Source organism: Ursus americanus, chromosome 3, assembly GCF_024610735.1.
Source record: "Ursus americanus isolate L20-20 chromosome 3, mUrsAme1.1.p, whole genome shotgun sequence".
Classification (NCBI taxonomy): Eukaryota; Metazoa; Chordata; class Mammalia; order Carnivora; family Ursidae; genus Ursus; species Ursus americanus.
This window is the reverse complement of record NC_142129.1, coordinates 69849284-69870809: the sequence shown is the minus strand read 5'-3', so window position 1 is coordinate 69870809 and position 21526 is coordinate 69849284. Positions and strand designations below refer to the sequence as shown.

General features: G+C 38.6%; 2 protein-coding genes across 9 annotated transcripts in view; one reads left to right on the top strand and one right to left on the bottom strand.

Annotated features, from left to right (window-relative positions):
* Window positions 1–465: 465 nt before the first annotated feature.
* Window positions 466–8294, bottom strand: MTERF1 (mitochondrial transcription termination factor 1). The gene is made up of 3 exons (XM_045793293.2): window positions 8218–8294; window positions 7626–7687; window positions 466–3806 (listed from the first exon to the last, which is right to left on the bottom strand). The coding sequence occupies exons 2-3, from the start codon at window positions 7655–7657 to the stop codon at window positions 2639–2641; spliced, it is 1200 nt and encodes a 399-aa protein (XP_045649249.1). The 5' UTR covers window positions 7658–7687; window positions 8218–8294; the 3' UTR covers window positions 466–2638.
* A 117-nt stretch (window positions 8295–8411) lies between these two features.
* Window positions 8412–21526, top strand: part of AKAP9 (A-kinase anchoring protein 9) — a 198269-nt gene continuing 185154 nt past the window's right edge. For 5 of the 8 annotated variants that reach the window (XM_045793290.2, XM_087861094.1, XM_045793282.2 and 2 more), the window contains exon 1: window positions 9933–9951. Coding sequence is in view for 2 of the 8 variants with exons in the window: in XM_087861093.1 (XP_087717219.1) it covers window positions 9930–9951 (22 nt within the window). In the remaining 6 variants the exon portion in view is untranslated. Of the gene's footprint in view, window positions 8592–9808; window positions 9952–21526 lie in introns of those variants that run through there. The other 3 variants (XM_087861089.1, XM_087861093.1, XM_045793284.2) reach the window with 3 other exon arrangements.

The window sequence follows — 21526 nt, the reverse complement described above, 5'->3', positions numbered from 1 at the left end:
TTTCTTGCCTGAGAAGACATATCCATAAATATGTTGCTGAGGCTGATACACAAGAGATTACTGCTTGTTTTCTAACAGAAGTTAATATTTTAGGTCTCACATTTAGGTCTTTAATCTATCTTTGGGGGCTTTTTTTGTATATGATGTAAGAAAGTGGCCCCGTTTCATTCTTTTACATGTAGCTGTCCAGTTTTGATGCTGAATAATCTTGTATCTCCTTTGCTACCCACCTCCCTCAAGTTCCTTATAAACTTGTTAGATTCCAAAGAAATGACTCCGAAAATACTCCCATAAAATTCAGAAGATGTAGGGAACTAATACTTAGTTAACAATAACATTTACTCCCAATAATATCACTATACCCATACAATGGAATACTTAGGAATAAAAGGTAATGAAATACTGATATGTGCTACATGTACAAAACTTGAAAACATTATGCTAAGTGAAAGAAGACAGTCACAAAAAAACACATTTGTATGACTCCATTTATTTGAAATGTCCAGAATAAGCAAATTTCAAGAGATAAAAAGTAGATCATTGGTTGCTTAGGGTTAGGGAAGGGAGGGGACAATGGGAATTTACTGCAACTGGGCAAAGGGTTTCTTTTAGGGAGCAAACACATATCCTAAAATTAGATTGTGATGATTATACAGCTCTATGAATTAAAAAATATATATTGAATTGAATAATTTGGTGAGTTATATGTGAATTCTATATCAATAAAGCTATTTTGTAAAATATTTATTATAGCTGTCATTGAAGAGTTACTACTTACAAAAAGACTTAGAGACTCTATGTCATCTGATTTTTGCCAACTCTGCAAGGTCAATTTTTAATCTTACAGATGAGAAAAGAAGTTCAGTGAAATTGAAATATTTACACATACAGAGCTGGTCAGGAATGATGCCCAGATATATCATTCTAAAGAAGTATCTCTCTAAAGCCCATGTTTTCTTAACCATGCCATGCTTGCCACCAATAGTGTACTGGCAATAATTATAAGTATCATTGACATCAAATGGCCTTGAAAAAAAACGCATTTTGTTTCTATCCGTGGCAGGAAAAAGTTTTTTTGAGGCATCACTTAGGAAATAAGGCTTCAAAGATTTAGCATCACTGTTATTTAATTCAAAATCTACATCTAGAAAACAAATGCCTCTGGAAAACAACTGGAAGTAATTAAGGTCATATAATCTGTTGCTTCTTTTTTAGTTTATATCAGAGCTAGATTGTGAATGTCTTCAAGATACAGACATCACCTGATTTGTCACTTTTCAAGTCAGTGCATCTAAAAATTCCTTGTTCTTTATTTATATTAGATAAAATGCCCACAAAATATAAAAATACAGAAACTATTACCATTTGTTTAAACTACATTAAGTAAAAATATTCCTTTATTTAGATTTTATTACTTACATTTCGTTTTTTATACAGACATTTAGAGGTCTTTACAAACAACAAACAACTTGCTAGTTATTCCAGAAAGATATGTGGATAAAACAGGTAATTACAAGAGGAAGAAACACAGATATACTAAAAGAACCATATATTGTGACTTTTCCACCTATAAAGCAACTAATCACTATTAATTGTTATATTCATCTATTTGCTGCTGTAACAAATTGTCACATTCTCAGTGGCTTAAAACAATACAAATTTATTATCTTATGGTTCTATAGGTCAGAAGTTTGACAACAAGTCTCAGTGGGCTAAATTCAAGGTCCCAGCAGGGCTCTGTTCTTTTCTGGGGGCACCAAGGGGAGAATGTTTCCTTGCTTTTTCCATTTTCTTAGAGGCCACCTGCATTCCTTGGCTCAAGGGCCCTTCCTCCTTCAAAGCCAGTAAATAAAGCCAGGGTCAAGTCCTTACATCGTATCCCTCTTCCGTTTTAAGGACCCATATGATAACACTGGGCCCATACGGATAATCTGGGATAATCTCCCTGTCTTAAGGTCCTTAACTTAATTGCATCTGCAAAATCCTTTTCCAATGTAACAGAACACATTCAGATTCTGGGAATTAAGACACTGACATCTTTGGGTGGCCATTTTTCTGCCCGTCATAGTTGCCATTGTCTTTAAAGGAATCAGGATATACCCACAGTAAATTCAGCCTTGGAGGGAAAGGGGAACATACTAATGGTTTAAATGGAGAATGCATAACTTGATGAAAAGCCCTCCTTTTTGGTTTGTCACATTTTTACTGGCATTCTATTTTGAATATGAACCACAATTAGATAACAGGAAAAATCAGTTGCAATTCAAAACACTGAGAGGAAACAGAACTATCCAAATGAATCTGTTGATTTTTTAATCTGAACAGAAACCAAAAAAGCTTATTTTGTACTTTCTACCCTTCCACCCTGGCGCTCAGGAACTACCATTCATATGACAGGCACAGCCTGTAGCATATAATCAGATGTTGTATTAATTCAAACTAGAGAAAAGGTAGTTGGGAAGACTATACTAGAGCACACTGACCATGAGTTTTTATGAAACTTTAAAATAAAATATCCAAAGGATCATTATGTACGTATATATGGTTAAGAAACCAAAGCTCTCCTTTTTGAAAGGCCCAAATTCAAAATGAAGTATCACTACATCACTGACACTTTTTAATTCCCCAGAACAATGTTCTATTCAATGTTTAACTTTTTCAATTTAGCTTTGTATCTTTTCTGACTCCAAGATAAAAGAGCAATGTTTGATGTACTGAAGTTATAGCCAGCATTTACCAATTCTTTGATTCGACTCTTTAAAGTATTTATGCTTGAATCCAAAATCCGAGGATTTTCAATTATTTGTGATATGCTAAATGTTTCTTCTTTGAGGCAGTCTATTTTATCATTAAACTTTTTCTCTCCCAAGAAGATCACATCTGGATATCGTAAGATAAACTTGTGTATCTCTTCTTCAGTACACCCAAGAGAAAACAACTTCTCTTTAATATTTGTGTAGTTTCTGTTGACATAGTCATTGGAAAGGTCTAGAATTTTAGCTCCTGGACCACAGAGAAGAACAAGCAGCTTCTCATTGTCCAAGTTGAAAGTTGACTGTAAAAACTCAATGTTAGTTTTTACCCGTTTGGTACTCTGAATTAAGATGAAAGGGTTTTTTAAAATTATCTTCTTAACAAAATCTCTGGGCTTATTGTGACCCAAAGACAAACAGACTTCTTGCAAAAATTCAATCATCTGTTTATTCAGATCTAGACTGTTGGAGAAGGTACGTGGGGCATTGGTCAATAATCGGCAAAGGCATTTATGGGTCAATCCGACTGAAGAGAGGAACTTTATATTATTCTCTAAGTTTAGGTTATTATTGGACCGAAAAAAAGATTCAGGAGAACGTTCCAAAATATTTACAATTTCAAGGTCTGATGTCATTATTTTTCTCCACAGATCCCACCGTTTTGAAAGACTTTCATGTGTGCGTGTTATGGCTCGTGGATATCTTGATATAATGCTAGCAACCACTTCTTTGCTAGCTCCTTTGGATAGAAGGAACATCTTCAGGTCCTGCTCTTTAGTTCCCATCCTATTAAAAACTCCAGGCTGTCGTTTTCTCGCCATGTCAACATCTACTCCCATCGTAAGTAAGTTATTCAGTAATTCTTCATTCTCCGAAGACTTGCTGTCTGCATTACCACACTTCACACTAAAAAGCCTAAATGAAACTGATTTAAGCAGGATTTCTGCTGAAAATCGGATCATCCAACATCTTGAACCAAAGAGAAAGTTATTCCTCATACACAAGAAGTTTCTTGGTGCCATAATGGTCAGGTATCCCAAACCTTTTGGAATGCTGTGTAAAACAACATACATATTATACAAATGCATGTGTTAAACAGCTAAAAAACCATATTAAGATCCTATAAGCATCATGGTCATTTCTATAAGAAAATATGTATGGCTCCAGCTCTCCTGGTGTTGCAGTAACGATTCAGCCACTGCACTCCCACTTTCTACTTCACTGTTTCTGATTATCTGTGGGCCTGGGGCTGCTTCCATTCTTAATGTGAAGAAAAGCACTATAAGCATCATCACTGTCCCACAGCTATTCCTGCCTTTATGTTGCTACCCAAAACCAGTTGCCCCTCCCTACCTCTGCTTTATCCTCCTAGTTTTCAAACCTTTGGCTTATTCCTACTAACCAATGCTTTCAATTCTTCCTCGTCTTCCAACTTTCCAGATCTTTGGTCTTGCCTCTGCCTAAAGATACCAGACTACTTTGCCCCTGTTCCCTCTTCTAGTTCCTCACACTCTAAATATAGCCTTGAAAATCAACACTTCAGACTACCTAATTTCCACTTTAAACACCTTTTTCTAGACTCATGGTTCTCTTTAAACCCATGCTATCATTAGTCTCAATTCTTAGCTTTATATAGACCTCTGGTCAGCAGTTCCCAATCTCAATCTCTATGTCCTTCAGTTTATCCTATTTCCCCTAGGTTGTAACCCAACTACTCCAAATCAATTTTTACCTTCAAAATGATCTAGTTGGGCTATTTAATCCACATAGTAGAACTCTGCATCTGCCTTCAGCTCAGGTCATGATCCCGGGGTCCTGGGATCAAGTCCCGCATTGGGCTTCCTGCTTAGTGGGGGAGCCTGCTTCTCCCTTTGCCTGCCACTCCCCTGCTTGTACTCTCTCTTTCTGACAGATATATGAATAAAACCTTTAAAAAAAAATAAAATAAAAAATAGATATAGACGGTTCCAACTCACCACTATTGTCTCTGGGCTTGAGATACTGCTTTCAAGATCGGTATCAAAGAAAGCCTCTCTGTGTCTGCCCTTTTAATTACACTAATTTTTTTTAAAGATTTTATTTTTAAGTAATCTCTACACCCAGCGTGGGTCTTGAACTCACAACCCCAAGATCAAGAGTTGCATGCTCCACTGACTGAGCCAGCCACCCACCCCTTCATTACACCAATATAACAAGAATTTAAGAGTGTGCCTACAGGCAGGGAACTCTACTGTATTTCAGGTAATTTATAGATCCTCAAAGAATTAAAAAAAAGATTCCCAAACTATAGAATCAAATAACATTCAAACAAAAATTCAGGACACTCACAAAATAAACATCGAACAGCAGCACATTTTAGATTGCCCTATACTGAGTTCTCTATTCTTTACTTCTCCATAAAACCACATACTACTCTTTAACTACATATTCTTCCAAAAATGCATGAATTTAGAAACTTAAAAAGAAGATCCTCCTAACTAAAGAATGAAGGCTCTCCTTGCATGGCTCAAAAATCTGTTCTCTCTTCCAGATGCGCAAGGGTGACCTCTACTGGACAATGGTACAGAACACTGACAGTGGTAGGTAAGACCTGGGCTTTGGGAAGAGGGGTGAAAGATGATCCAATGGAATATAGGAAGCAAGCAGTGAAACTCCAGTTTATATCTTAGCCTTTTAAAAATGCCACTGTATATGTGTTTTATATATACAATGTAATAGTACTGTAAAACATATGTATAATTAGTAAGTCAATATACATACATTGGAGGTACATGTATAAAATCTTTTTTACTGAGAGTATACACAATCAAAAGTCTGAAGACAACTACTCTGGACAACAAACTCTTGAGATGATTAGCACCGTGACAAACAGGCTGAGCAAGCCACAGAAAGTTCAAAAGGAATTGTACTAATGACAGACTAACAGTGAAAATATATGCCAAATTTCTTAACAAAGGAGTCATAAATCAGTTAAGGTTTCTCCTGAATCTGTCTTGTGTATAATTCGCTCTCTGAGGAAATATCTTTCACATGAATTAGCATGTCTAAAACCAAACTGAACATCTTTCCCATTCCCAAACTAGCTCTCTTCTGATGAATGGAATCACTACCGCTATCCTAATAGTCACTCATGATAAAAATCTAAAAGTGATCACTTTCTTCCTCAACCCCATTGTCATTGAATCATGTAGATTCAACTTCTTCAGTATCTTCGTTAGCATCTCTACTCTTTGCTATTCTCCCTCACCTAGACTATAACAGCCACCTAACCTGCTTCTCCAACATCAGTCATGCAGAACTGCCACCACAGTATACCTATAAAATGAAGTGATTACATCCCTTATTCCCCAATTAAAGACCTTTATAGCTTTCCCCTAGAAAGCAAAATCTTCACACTCACCTTCAAAACTCTCACCACACCATTCCAACGACCTTCCTAGCTATTTGTTCTAGTCTACAGACTCACAACCAGGCATTATTGCCTCTCAAACCTCAAATTCTAAACATTCTTGCCCATTTTTGTCTCCTTGCCTTTGTGGAAGCTATTCTTTCAGAGAGGCCCATCCTCCCATATCTATCCATAGTACAAGGTCTCATTCAAATACTACCTTCCCACAAATCTTTAACTTAACAAATACTGCTGAAGTGAACCATTTGTTTTATAACTTACTACTGAAGAATCTAAGACTAGGGGCGCCAGGGTGGCTCAGTCAGTTAAGCGTCTGCCTTTGGCTCAGGTCATGATCCCCCCTGGGATCAAGCCCTATGTCGGGCTCCCTGCTCAGTGGGGAGTCTGCTTCTCCCTTTCCCTCTGCCTCTCCCCCACTTCGTGCTCTCTCTCACCTGCTGTCTGTTGGTGAGCATGTGAGGAAATGCAGGAAATTCTCAAATACCACTGTTGAAAGGGAATTTAGCACCATCCACCATATCCTTTAACCCAGCATTTTTACTTCTTTAAGATTATCCAAAGGAAGTAAAAGGACAATACACATTTGTTATGAAAAAGGATGAGTATCCTAACATTATTTGCTATAACAGAAAAGAAGAAACCTATCAACAGAATGATTCATAAGTTATGATACATCTATGTAATATAATACTATACAACCTGATTTTTTAAAAAAGAGGTGTATCTAACACAATGGAAAGATATCCAAGATATTCTACATGGCAAACTGCATAACGGTATAGATAAAATAATATCACTTATATAAAGGCGGGGACGTTAATATATACAGAGGGTAAAAAGGCAGTAAGAGTTGTCTCTGAAAGATTAATGGAGGCTATGTACTGTTCCTGAACTACTGTGATATTATTTAATAAATGTTATTTTGCAACCAGATAAATTAAGAACAAATTAAACTGGCTCAGGGGTGCGCAAAAAGTACTGGTAAATATGTTACCTTTATCAGTTTTTCAGTTTTCAATACAAAAAGAGTTAAACCTGAAAAATACTGATGTTTTACTTTTAGCACCTGATCCACATTCAAAACATTCCAATAACACCTAGCAAGGTAATAAATAAGCAGCCTAATGCAAAAAGTACCAACTGTCTCAATCTACAAATTTCAAAAATAATTAATATTCCATAATTTATTTCAATCTCTCAGTTCGCTGTCTTTAATTAACCAAAACCATTATTTCAAGGACTAAAGTCCAAAATTAACGAATACACTGAAAACCTCTGTACTCATAACTTGTAAGGCCTAAGGAATAAAAGAGGATTTCCTTGTTCCCTGCTGCACATTTCGCTTGATAAAGGGACTTTTAACAGAGATGGCTAATCACTGCCCCACAGTACTACATTCCAGTTGGTCTTCTTTTGATAAAACAAGGTAAGTTTGGAGATCTTTACAGCAATCCATTTCTCACCTAGTTTGTCTTAAAGAGAGAGGATGTTGCATTTCTCCTGAAGAGCTGGAAAACTGCTGGCCCTAAAATGGAAAAAAAAAAAAAAAAAAAGGCGGGGGGGAGAACAAAATATTGTCAGCACTTCGTGATACAGAATAAAGAAATCGATCCCAGCTAACACTGCATAACGTTCTTCGGATAAGCGTCACCTCTTACGTACTAAGCATCTCTCAAAGATACCAAGAAGAAAACGGCAAGAACACGACCCTGAGTATTAATGGGAAAAGGTAGCGTAATCACGCATATGATTTGTAAAACCGGAGCTAAATGCTTCACATATATTGTCTTACTTCAACCCCACAATTTAAAAGGCAGGGATTATTCCTAAAATTAGAAAATCGGGGAAAAGGCCGAGCTCTGTCACAAGTTTGTATTAGCTCACTGAAGCTAATAGAGTAATTCCACGGGTTCCATTCCATGGGTTCTCCCCATCCCTCTTCCTCCCCAAAACCGACTTGCCAAGGGGCTGCGCGGGAAGGGGTCTCCACCATATATCAAAATCACCCAGACCCACTTCTAAAAAGAAAAAGTACACGCGCTGCGAGCCACAGACCTCAACCTGGATTGTATTAGTATTCGGTAGATGGCTTTACTTCCGTCTCTACGGCCCGGGGCGGGACCGAAAAGCGGAAATGAACAAGACAAACTTCCGGTCGCATACAGGTGACGTCCCCTTCTTTGCGCCCCCCCGGCGGCAGCTTGGCAGCCCTCTGCAAGCCCGACGCGAAGAATCAGCAGGGGGCGACAAGAGATCGTGGTGAACGCTGGGAACAGGCCATCTGGGGCTCGTTTTGGAGGGAGGCTGGACTCTGGGCTTCCCCGAAGAACGGGCCTGGAGCCGAGGGTGGGCTGCAGAGATCCATTGCCTGCTGGCGACGTGCGGTAGGAAAGTCGCGATGATATACATGAATTTTGCAGCCTGGTAGGGTAGGTTATTATGCTTATTAATGTGGTTAACATATGCCGGTAAACACCTTGGCGTTTGGTGTCGGAAGACGAGTGCAATCTAGGGCTCCTGAAGAGTTCCAAATTCTCTTTCCTGAGCGCTTTGGAAATCCTGGAGTGTGGCTGCTAGTCCGAATTTAGCTTCAGCAAATAGGCTGGGAACCAATTCTGATATACTTCGATTTAACTGCTTGCAGCACAAATTCCTTATGCTTCTTCTGAAATTGTGACAAGCCTAGGCTATTTCAAGTTTCAACAGAAACTTAATCTCTACAGCAGAAGCATTTTTGTCACCCTTGAAGGCGTCGCTTATTTAAACCTTCCTGGTATTTAAACCTTCCCGGTCCTGTCAATCTCACTTGACTGGCAGTGGTAGCAATGGAGATTAAACTTAAGTTCAAAGCAATTCCGTTACCTCCAAAAGAAGGATTATGCCTAAATTAATGAAATAATCATCAAGCTGCCAGGTTATCTTCCAGAGGAAGTGATTTCGTCTTTAGAAAAACAAAAAGTGGGGGAGAGGGTTGGTCCAGAATTCTGCAAGGAAGAATTTCCTGCTTTACCCTACTCCACGTAGGAGCATATGATAAATTTTTCTTTATCTCATGCACCAATTAATGTTTTATCTTCACTCTGTCCCTTAGACTACAAACTAGCTGGTATGTTGTCGCTTTGTTTTGATTGAATTTTCTGTTTTATTGGTTTATAAGGGTAAAAATTTACCTTTGGAACTTTAAATTACCAATAATCAGTTTTTCTGGTAAGTGAAATTACTCACTGCTGTCCCTCCAGGTAAAATGTAGTCCTGAAATGTTAGAAATGGCCTTTATGTGAATTTCTTTTTTTTTTTTTTTTAAGATTTTATTTATTTATGTGACAGAGAGACAGCCAGCGAGAGAGGGAACACAAGCAGGGGGAGTGGGAGAGGAAGAAGCAGGCTCCCAGCGGAGGAGCCCGATGTGGGACTCCATCCCGGAACGCCGGGATCACACCCTGAGCCGAAGACAGACGCTTAACCACTGCGCTACCCAGGCGCCCCATTATGTGAATTTCTAAAATCTATTTCTGCATGGAAGGAGCTCCTATATCTGAGTTTATATTTACTGTTATATATAAATACATAAACTTACATGCATAAATATATAAATATTATATTTATAAGCTACTCTACAATCAATGTAAAACAATAAAATCTATTTTAGGAATCATTGAACTTCAGACTTAAGAAGACCTTCGAGATTATGAATCCCTCATTATGAATCCTCTCATTTTGCTGTTGAGACATTGAAACCCTTACAGTAGGAGTCAGAAAGAGAATACATGTGTTATATCTCCTTAACCAGTAAGTCTTCTATGATTTATACTACATGCACGGACATAGATGATCAAAGGTTAGTTCAGACTTACACTTAGGTTTGTTTTTAGTAATGTGTGTAGGTAAAGGAGTTTGGTTCTTTTGAAAATAAGTGCCATATTTCCTATCCAAAATTCTCTGATTACAATAAATTTTAAATGCATATTATAAAACACTGAGAAGAATAGCAACAAAGGTGTAATGATGGGTTAGCATGGTGTATTAGCAATTTTTTTCCTTCTCCTATTTCTGCAAAGAGGTTTAAAATTTGATGATTTGTGAAATGTTGTCATTACTTCTAGTAGGGCAGTGACTACTACCTCATTGTCATTAGTGATGTATTACAGTATAACCTATATATACCTTGCCTGTATTTTATTCATTGGTTCAGTGAACATTTATTAAACACCTGTATATTCCAGGCCTTGTTTTCAGGATCGGGGGGATATAGTGGAAAACAAGCCAAAGCCCCTGTCCTCCTTGACCTTATTTCCAGTGATAGGTCTCACTCAGCCTGAGTGCTGCCCTACATGCTTCCCCTCATCTCACCTCCCCAAGACCGTAGCTGATCCATGCCCTACTAAGCTGATGTGATTAAGAAGAAGTGTGGTTGGAAACACTGGGGGACTGTGTGTGGTAGAAGACAAGAGCCAGGGCGTAAGCAATGATGAAGAAATAGAGAAGAAAAGGGATAAGTAGTTGCAACATGGTGGAGGGGAGTTTTTCCTAGTGTCATCTGCGTGGTCCTTGGGCTCTCTAAGCAGTAGGAATTGACTAGAGGCCAAAAGGGAGTTCCAGGCAAGGCTTTTATTGGGGCTCATTCTGGAGCACAAGGGAGACAGCACAAAGGAAAGAGTCCTTCAGGCTGACTCCCCTAACATAGGCCAGGGAAAGTTTTTAAAGGGACTGAGGAGAGAAAGGAGTGATGTTGAGACATAGAGTCAGGGATTTCTTGGCACCTGCGCACTTCAAGTTTATGCTTCTTCACATGTCGCAAGTCTAATTAGCATGTTAAATCTCTACCCATGTTCATGGTTTTTAGTATTATAATGAGGGGAATAGTTGGTGAAAAGTCAGGGCAGGGGGTCCATCTGGGTGCAGACTAGTTTGGTTCAGTCTTCGCCTTTGTAGTTCAGTCCCTCCTTGAGGTAGTCATCCTGCTTCCACATTCCTGCAAGATATGCTACTCAAGATGCATAGAGTTTCAACTTTCTAGGAAAGCCAGATTTCATGGTCAGTGTTGAGGAGACCCAAGTCAAGTCCCTTTCCTGTCTCACTAGAAGCTGTTCTGAAGTTGTCATCTTTCAAAGTTTTTTTTATAAAGTCTAAAGTAATTCAATTTTTAAGTTAAATCAGTTTTGTTATATGTGTCTTTTACAATTTTCTTTTCTGAAACCATGGTAATATTAGATGGCATATGTGTTTTTAAATGACTTTACTTGAGAAAAGAAAAAGTTGCCAAGTCTGTATTGGAGCATCTCCTGCCTCTTTTTTTCATCCAAAAGTTTGTTGCAGGGGAAAGTAGGGACTCTGGCACCCTCCCTCCCCAAGTAGGACTTAAGATACTCTGGCAGTGAGCTGAAAGTCAAGTCTGAGGACAGAATCTGTGCTATATTCAGAAGCACCTCTGCCCTTTTATAATTAAGGTTTTTGTTTTTGTTTTACTGTGTCAAAAGTGCCTGCCTTGACCCGCTCTACCCAGGAAGGATCCTTAGTTTTTCATACAGATAGACTTTTGGCACGCCACAGCCCCTTGGTTGACCACTCATGTTTGAATCTCAGCAGACCCAATTAAGGTCAGAAAGGAAGTAGCCGTCCAGTTCCCCAGCCCACACCCACTACAGCAATACCCAGACTCCTGGACTCAATAGACAAATGCAACCCACAGCAACTTCCTAGACAGACCTATCAGCTTCCTACCAGTGTAGCTAGAAGGTCCTCAGAGGAACATTATGTCTCTTCTCCCATTCTCTTGCCTGAGGTTATCTTGTGTGCTTATGAAAATACATGGAAAGAATACAAATTGCTTACTGCTTAGTAAAACAGTAGATAAAGTTACCCTGAAAATCACAGGTTAACATTCTTTCTGTTTGCAAACAACCAAAAAAAAAAAAAAAGCCCCCCAAAATACTTAGCTTACTTTCCCCCTTTTCAAAAAACAACTGCTTTTAACAACCTTGGATTTCTTTTGAAATCTAAAGATTTGACTGTGACAACTTTCTTTCTCTGAAATATGCCTAACTGGAGTCTAGAGAGACTTCTTGAGTCAGCCTTCCCACTCCCACACTCATTACCACAGGGGTCTGTGGCAAGGAACTGAATACTTAGTCTGGCAAATTTGCTGATTCCAGACCTGATAGATCCTGAATTCCCACAGTAGTTGGACTGCCACCAACAGCATAACAGAGTTGGCCAAGAGAAACACAATAATCATTTGAGATCCCATTCAGCCTTGATCCCATTCAGCCTGGTGAGTTTAAGTACCTTTTGGGTTGTTTGATCCTACGTACCATGAATTACTGTGAAGCCATTCTTAATCACTGGTAGAAAAAAGTGATCTTACCACAGAGCAGGGGAGAAATATTCATAAAATAGAATAAAATCTTCCTTGTCCAAAACTATCTCCCTTCCTATTTACAGTATTTATTGAAATTCCACCCTTAAAAATTTATTCCTTGGTATTTATAACATGGTGAATTTAAATCCTAAACATATTTGAAAGGGGAAACAAATTAAGCCAACAGCCAACAAACTTTTTCTATAAAGGACCAGATAGTAGGTATTCCACAGAGCCTAAAGTATTTACTATCTCTTTTGCACATTCTTCTTTTTTCTTTCTTTCTTTTTTCACAACCCTTTAAAAATGTAAAAACTGTTAGCTCATAGAGCACCTGGCCACTGGTCATAGTCTGCAGACACCTGCATTAAACTACAGTGAGCTACTGTATACCTGTAACCTAGTTTCTGGACTTAAAGCATCCAAAGAATAGGCATTTTGAGGAAAAGTGCATAAAAGAGAAAAAAGTTAATAATATTTGAAAGTGTCATATAACACTGTCTGGCAGGTACTGTTCTAATTATGACACCTGTATTAATCCATTTACATCTATGATGGAAATAATGCGATCTCCATTTTACGAATGAGGAAACTGAAATAGAGGCTAAGTAACCTGTCCAAGCTCACACAGCTAATAAGGAACTGGAACTGAAGAAGTCCAACTCTAGAGTGTGTGATCATAACTGCAATGCTATGCTGACACTCAGAAAATAATAATTCACTGTAGAAACTATAAAAATAGAAATATTTTTCTATAGAAAATAGAAAAAGAGGGCAAAAAAAAACCCACTCTTAATTCCATCACCTAGAAATAATCACTGTTTACATTTTGTTTATATTCTTCCAGAATATTCCTACACATAAAATCCTTTCCTTTACTCAACCCATGAGATAGTATAATTTTACAGATGAGGAAACTGAGGCTTAGAAGAGTTAAGTGACTTTTTCAAGAACATAAAGCTGACATGTGTGTGGAAGCAGGATTTTTGCTCCCAGGTTATTGCTTCCAGAACCTGTGCTCTTAACCCTTGACCTATACTGTATTCGAGTTTATTCTTACTCCCTCTCCCTTTGCCCCTGCTCTCCCCCCCCACCCTTCATGTACTCACTTTATCTCTCAAATAAATAAATAAAATCTTAAAAATAAAATGAAGAAGGTAAGTTGGACAGACAAAAACATCTTTGTCTGCTACTACAGCTGGTAAGCCAGATTTGGAGTTGAGATCTTTGATCTCCCATTTCAATCCTCTTCTCATTCCTTTATTTATTCATTTAACGCATATTTACTGAGCGTTCTATCAGGATTGTATTTAGCTACATGTAACAGTGGTGGTTGACTTGGCAAAATGTCTAGAGATGGAAGTGGATTTTTGGCATTGTTTTCTAATACCAGGTAGTGTCACAGTTTCCTAAACACAGCACTGCACTTCTTTGCCTCTGATCCTTTGTTCACTCCTCTGCTCACCACATCCACTTGTTAGGCATGCTCTTAGTCTCAGTTTGTTAGAGCTGTTATAACATAAATGCCATAGACTAGGTTGTTTAAACAGCAGACATTTATTTGTCACATTTCTGGAAACTGGGGAGTCCAGATTAAGGTGGCAGCAGATTTGGTGTTTGGTGAAGTCCCACCTCCTGGTCGTTGACTGTCTTCTCAGTGCGTCCTCACATAGCAAAAAGGAGTAGGAGAGCCCTTTGTGGTTTCTTTCATAAGGCACTAATCCCCTTCTCAAGGGCTTCAGCCCCATAACCTAATTACCTCCCAAGGCCCCACTGCCTGATATCATCACATTGGATGTTAGGATTTCAACATACAAATTTTGGGGGAAACACAAACATTCAGTCCATAACAATCACTTAACCTAGAAGGGTGATACCATCTCTCCCTGAAGCTTTTCCAAACCCCCATTCAGAGTAAATCTTTCCCATTTCCATACTGCTGTAGCACTTTGTGCAATCAGTAAACACCAAGTATACTCTACCTTGTGCTTAAATTAATATGGTGCATACATATCAATCTCTGCTGTTATACCATGATTTCTTAAGGGCACAGACTGAGTCTCATTCTTCTTTGTGGAACCCAGATGCCAACTGTTCTCCCATCCTCTAACTGTGGCAGCTCTGCATCCTCCCTGCTAGACCCTGAACCACTTTGAGTTCTGCCAAAGTGAACCATATCACCAGAAAATATTAGTGAGCAAAGTAGACTTCACTTCAGGTTTTGTCATGGAGATGACATACCACGCTACACCAAAAAAACCCTCTTAGATCCCTTGTTAGACCCACTGGCTCACATTTCTTTCCTTTTGGATTGTCCCCCTGACTTCAAACTCCTCTCCTCATTATTTTGCCTAAATTCAGAGGTGCTCCATCCCTGGCTCCAGATTCGCACACGCAAACCCAGCATGAAGCTCAGCAAAGTAAAGTCCCACATAGGTAACAGGTCACGCTCTTATCAGTAGTGGGGGTTCAAAACAGCAGATAATATTAAATAATGCTAAAAATAGTTAACATTCAGTGAGTATTTATTTTGCATAAAGCACTGTCATCCCTGCAAGGCATATTTTGTTATTCTCATTTTACAGTTGAGAAAAGGGAGAGATGAAGAGGTTAAATAACTAAATAAATACCACACACCCAGAAAGTAGGAACCAGAAATCCAACCCAGGCACTTTGAATTCAGAGACTGGGCCCTTAATAATGAAACTCCACTAATTTTTATAGCGCCTGATACAGTTCCTTCCCTAGTAAGTACATCAAAGTGTTGGTTGGATTAAATTTACTTGTATTTCTAAGATCATCAGAACTACTCAGTTTCTTATGTCTTTCTTTCCAGCTGCAAACGTTTATTTTTGTTTATGAAATACCAAATATCCATTATAAGAAAAAAAACACATTATGTTAAAAATAAAGCAAAAACTATGAGCATATTGCAACTTTTTGCTAGTTTTGTTTTTCTCAGCTTTTTTGAGGTATATATATATATATATATATATATATTTGAGGCAAATAAAAGTTGTATAATATTTAAGTTGTGCAACATGGTGATTTGATATACCTATATATTATGAAATGATTACCACAAATCATTAAAACAAATTAACACATCCATCATCTCACATAGTTACCATTATTTTATGGTGTGCTAAGAATACTTAAGATCTACTCTCCGCAAATTTCAAATATACAATATTGTTAACTGTAGTCACTGTGCTGGACATTCATCCTTACAGATATCTAAAGCTTTCTGTTTGTATTGGTATCAAGTGAATGAATGAACTGACTAATTTGCTGACTATGCAACTCAGCTTCCTCATCTGAAAATTCATTCATTCAGCTGGTCATTTAATATTTATACATCCACCCTGTGGGCACTAGAGAAACAATGAAGCGTAAGAAACACTCCTTGCCTTTAACAGGTTTGCGGATGTATTCAGAGTCCAAAAGAAAAGTGTCGAACCAGATAGTATTGAAGGTCCCTTCCAGCTCCAAAATTCTGTGATTCTGTTGAGTGGGAGGTTTGCTCTCTTTGTAGAGAGGTGGTGGATTACTGTCTGTTGTCTAGACATTGGGAAGGGGGGATGGAGATGGGGCTGCTTGTCAAATGATCACTGAGGAGAGAATTTCGGGCTGCCCTGAACCAAAGAACAGGGAACAGGAAGCCTTGCCTACTACCCTCCAGCCTTCCTCTCTGCACTCCTAACTCCACTATCTGCTCAGATAGCTGGTGTCCTGCTTCCCTCAGAGTCCTCCAAATCCCATTTTGACACTAGGTAAGCCAACTGAACATGAGTGTTCCCTACTGCAGAGCGGTCTGTAGAGCTTCCCTCTTCACTTTTACCCAGGAGCTGGGCACTTGATCTTTTCACTCTGTTACTCTCATATCCTGCTGTTCTCAGTCATAGCCGCACATCACCCAGGGAGCTTTTTACACATACTGAAGGCCAACTCTCCACCTCTAGGGATTCTGATTTAATTGGTTTGACAGGAGGCCCAGGAACTGGTCTAATTTTTTGTTTTTGTTTTTTAAATCCTCAGCAGATGAGGGACACCTGGGTGGCTCACTCAGTTAAGCATCTGCCTTCGGCTCAAGTCATGATCCCAGGGTTCTGGGATCAACCCCTGCAGCAGGCTTCCTGCTCAGCAGGGAATCTGCTTCTTCCTCTGCCTGCCGCTCCTCCTGCTGGTGCTCTCTCTGTCTCTCTGACAAATAAATTATTAAAATCTTTTAAAAAAAAAGTCCTCAGCAGATGATTCTAACGTATAGCCAGAACTGAGAACTACTATACTTGAGACACTGGAGTTGCTTAATTTTCCCTTGCTGGTTAAGGCCCCACTCTGGATTCTGGGACCAATTCTGTTCCCAGCCAGGGAAAATTCAAGGCTAGCAGCTCAGCAGCTCAGGGCTTAATCCCACTGTGGCCTGCACTCCCAGTTCCAGCAATTAAAGGCTGTTGTTACTCTGTGATTAAGCTCCTACCCCAAAGGAACACAGAGAGTAAAAGAAGGGGAAACAGTTGCTGGGAAGGCAAAATAGCAGGTGTTTACTCTAATGCCCTCCCACTTCCTTCTGTTCCTGACGCCATTCCCTGCTTAAACCTCAGTAACAAAGTTGTCCTGAATAGAGTGGCATGGATAGGAAATTACCTGACCTAACATCTCTCAGCCACACATATGTCAAGCCAGATGTTTCTCTTTATTTCACTACATACACCTCTACTGGTGATACCTTAGCAACCTTTTTCCCAGAGACATTTCATCTTTAATCTCCTTTCCTTTCTTCTCCCTCTTTTAACTTGTATTTAGCTTATTCCAGAATCTTCCCCTCTCTCGATCCATTTTTGCAAATCTCCCTCACTACAACTGTGATCATGCCTAAGCATAAGACTAATACCAGAGTAAAGGGAAGTGACATTTTTTAAAGTGCAGTTTTGATGTGAAAAGGAAAACAATTTCTAGAGCCCATGAAAGTGCAAATAAAACTCTTCACAATTCCCACAAAAAAAGTATATTCTCTTTATTGTCCTCTAATAAAACCTTTTATTCAAAAAGCAACACTCAACATAAATGTTATTTTTTGAAAGAGGGGGGGGGGTGGGGGAAGGGCAGAGGGAGAGGGAGAGAAAGAATCTTAAGCAGGCTCCACGCCCAGCATGGAATCTAATGTGTGCTCGATCTCACAACCCTGAGAGCATAACCTGAACCAAAATCAAGACTCAGACACTTGGGTCGCCTGCGTGGCTCAGTTGTTAAGTGTCTGCCTTTGACTCAGGGCCTGATCCCAGGGTCCTGGGATCGAGCCCTCCAGCGGGTTCCCTGCTCTGCTGGGAGCCTGCTTCTTCCTTTCCCAGTCCCCTTGCTTGTGTTCCCTCTCTCGCTGGCTGTCTCTCTCTCTATCAAATACATAAATAAAATCTTAAAAAAAAGAAAAAGTCACTTAACCTACTGAGCCTCCCAGGTTCCCCAACATAAATGTTATTTTTAATCTGTTTCTTTCTGCTTTGAAACTTGTTACAACAGTTTTGGTTTTTACTGGTTTTTTCCTACTACTATTTCTTATAACACTTCATTTTGTGGATTACAGTAGTCCCCCTTCTCCTCAGGGGATATGTTAAAGGACCTCCAGTGGATGCCTGCAACCATGGATAGCCCCGAGCCCTATATGTACTATTGTTTTTTCCTATACATACTTACCTATGATAAAGTTTAATTTATAAATTAGGCACACTAAGAGAGTAACAACAATAACTAATAATAAAAGCAATTATGACAATATACTATAATAAAAGTTATGTGAATATGGTCCCTCCTAAAATATCTTGCTGTACTGTACTCACCCTTCTTGTGGTGATGTGAGATGATAAAATGCATACGTGATGAGATGAAGTGAGGTGAATGACACAGGCATCGTGACATAGTGTTTGGTTACTGTTGACTTCTTGCTGATTTGTCAGAAGGAGGATCATCTGCTTCCGGACCTGTGGTTGACCACAGGAAATTGAAACCACAGAAAGTGAAACCACAGATAAGGGGGGCCTGCCTACTGTATTCTTAGAAGATTAGCGCCACCTATAACATTGTGTTAATTGAAAATTCCACTTGAGTACCAAAGTTTTGGAACACAACTCTTCTGCAAATTGAGGACTGCATGAATATACCTAGGCACTCCCTTAGCTAAGAAGTCTGCTTTTCCAACATCACAGGGGCTGTTCTTAAGGTTTCCCAAAGGAGAGGAATGAATATGACGGCAGATTTTAATGACATCCACTTCTTTTGATAGCATTGATGACTTCCCAGCCATCAGTGAGATGGAGGGAGTTACTCTTTTATTTGGTCCTGGAGAATCTGCTATATATTCGATTTTCCTTATGTCAAGGACAGTATCATGACACATGGTACCCCTTGTACCCACTTAATTACTATGACAATCTGAAGAAGCAATCCTTATTATAATGTCTACAACTGTTCTCAGAAAAGTGCTTTTACAAATCAAACATTTGTCTAATTAAAGAAACGTTCTAAAATATGTTCATTTTTCTTGACATTAAATATAAATCTTAGTTTGATTGTTCTCTGTTTTGATCAGATCCTGTGATTCTCTATGAACATTAGCAAAAGACAAAAAAGAGAGAGAATTTTTAAATGTTTTAAAGCACATAAAACAATTTTTTCCTATTATATAGTGAAGTATATGTTCTGTATTGCTCGAGAGTATCACAATCATGATTTATGATCTTGATGTATTTTTAGTACATATTTAAATTAGTCATTGTGAATCAGATATCCTAAGATCATTTAATTAATTACCTGTATTATCTAACCCCTACTTAAATTTCTTTTCTAGACATATTACTCCTACAGACTAAATTATTCATTCCACCAAACTTTCTAAGCTGACAAAGCTAGCTGAAGTGCTATTGTGAAAGCAAGTCTCAGCTCAACAAATACTTTTTCTTTTATTAAAAGATAAGGGTAAAGAACTATCATGTCTAAAAATAGATACTTGGAGCTTAAAATCTGTCAGACCATATGTTGTACAAATCCAAGATCCAGGAAGCAAAGACATCTTTCTCTTGGGGGTATGTATTATTACTCATTCTAGGGGATCAAGTGCCAGTCCATATGTATGACTATACAGTCATTTAAATGTCATTAAAAGAGAAACTGATTATGAATTCCTGGGGATGGCGGAGGGAAAATATTATTCGGTTGGCACTGATCTGATCTGCTTGTATTTGTCCTTGTGTTGTGAGAATGCATGTGACAGTGTGATTTTTTTCCCCAATGTCTTTGAGATTTCTTTTAAGGAAATTTCTTTTCCTGTTTCTCTTTGGCAATCAATGGAACGACCACAAAATATAAGACTTGAGGCAATCTTTACCTATAAGCAAGATAGCATTTTATAAACTGTTATACAATCTTTGTAATTCTTTTTCTGTATTTGAATTTTAACCTTTTTTTTCCTTGTGGATATGTTATTTTATTGTTTTAAAGTTTAAAAACTTTTAAAACTGAAATAAGTTTTCAAATCTGCCATTAATGTCTAAATATGTTTTACATATGTGGTACACATTCTATAGCATTGAATATATTTTATATGGTGCAAACTCAACTATCTTCAGAGATTCAATTATAGTCTGATGCTAGAATATCATTCTGAGACTGTGTATATTAGTACCTTGAAGCAATTTTGCAGTTACTAAGTTTCGACCACAAACAATTCCAGCCTCCAGAGGGGATACTCTTCTGCCTTTATAACTATCAGATCTCCACTTCTCTTTAGATTGCGGAGACCCAACTACATTGGCATATTTACAGAGCCAAACACTTTTAAAATGTTGAGGGGAAGAGATTCAACCACTCTCTAATTACTAGGCAAAGATTGCACAGGCTAGTTGTAAAGGTAGAAATGTCTGTTCTTTGTCAACTAACAAAAGACCTTCAGTCCTCTTCAAGTGATGGAAGAGGAAGGAGGAAATGAAAAGTAATATCAGTGTATTTCTTTTGGGCCATGAGGCTATATTTCTTTTAGTTTTTAGAAATATTTGTGTGTACATATGTGTATATGTAAAGGAAAGTGTACACACGTGATATAAAGATACAAAAGAATACACAATATAAACCCAAGTCTGTCTCTCCTTTTCCTCAGTTACCCAGTTCCCCTCTGAGGAGGCAAACACGGTACCCAGGCTCTTGGAGATTCTTCCAATGATAATTCATGCATTTGACAACATATATGTATAAGTGCACTCTCTCTCTTCCTCTTTCTCTTCCTTCACTTTAAAGGTAGTATACCGTAGGGGCGCCTGGGTGGTTCAGTTGGTTAAGCGTCCGCCTTCAGCTCAGGTCACGATCCCAGGGTCCTGGGATTGAGCCCCATATGGAGCCCCATGTCAGGCTTCCGCTCAGCGGGGAGGGAGCCTGCTTCTCCCTCTCCCTCTCCTGCTGCTCCCCTACTTGTGCGCTCTCTCTCTGTCAAATAAATAAATAAGATCTTAAAAAAAAATAGTATACCATATACTATCCTTGAGTATTCATTCTTAAAGATTGTTCCTTGAGTTTTCATTCTTAAAGATTGTTCCAGGGGTGCCTGGTTGGCTCAGTCAGTTAAACATCCAAGTCTTGGTTTTGGCTCAGGTCGTGATCTCAGAGTCATGAGATTGAGCCCTACCTTGGGCTTCATGCTCAGGGCAGAGTCTGCTTGAGATTGTCTCCCTTTTCCTCTCCCTCCCGCTCTGCACCTCTCCCCACTCAGGTGCCTTTTGTCTCTCTCTCTCTCTCTCTAATAAATAAATAAAATCTTTAAAAAATAGATTGTTCCAAATCAGTATATATAAAAGTCATTATTTGTGTACTGTCTGTATAGTAATCCACTGTACAAATATACCATAATTCAACTTAACAGTCCTTAATAACATTTACTGTTTCACATCATTTACTATTACAAATGGGCTGCAAAAAAAAAAATTCATTTGCACATATTTTGTGTCAAACATATGCAAGATT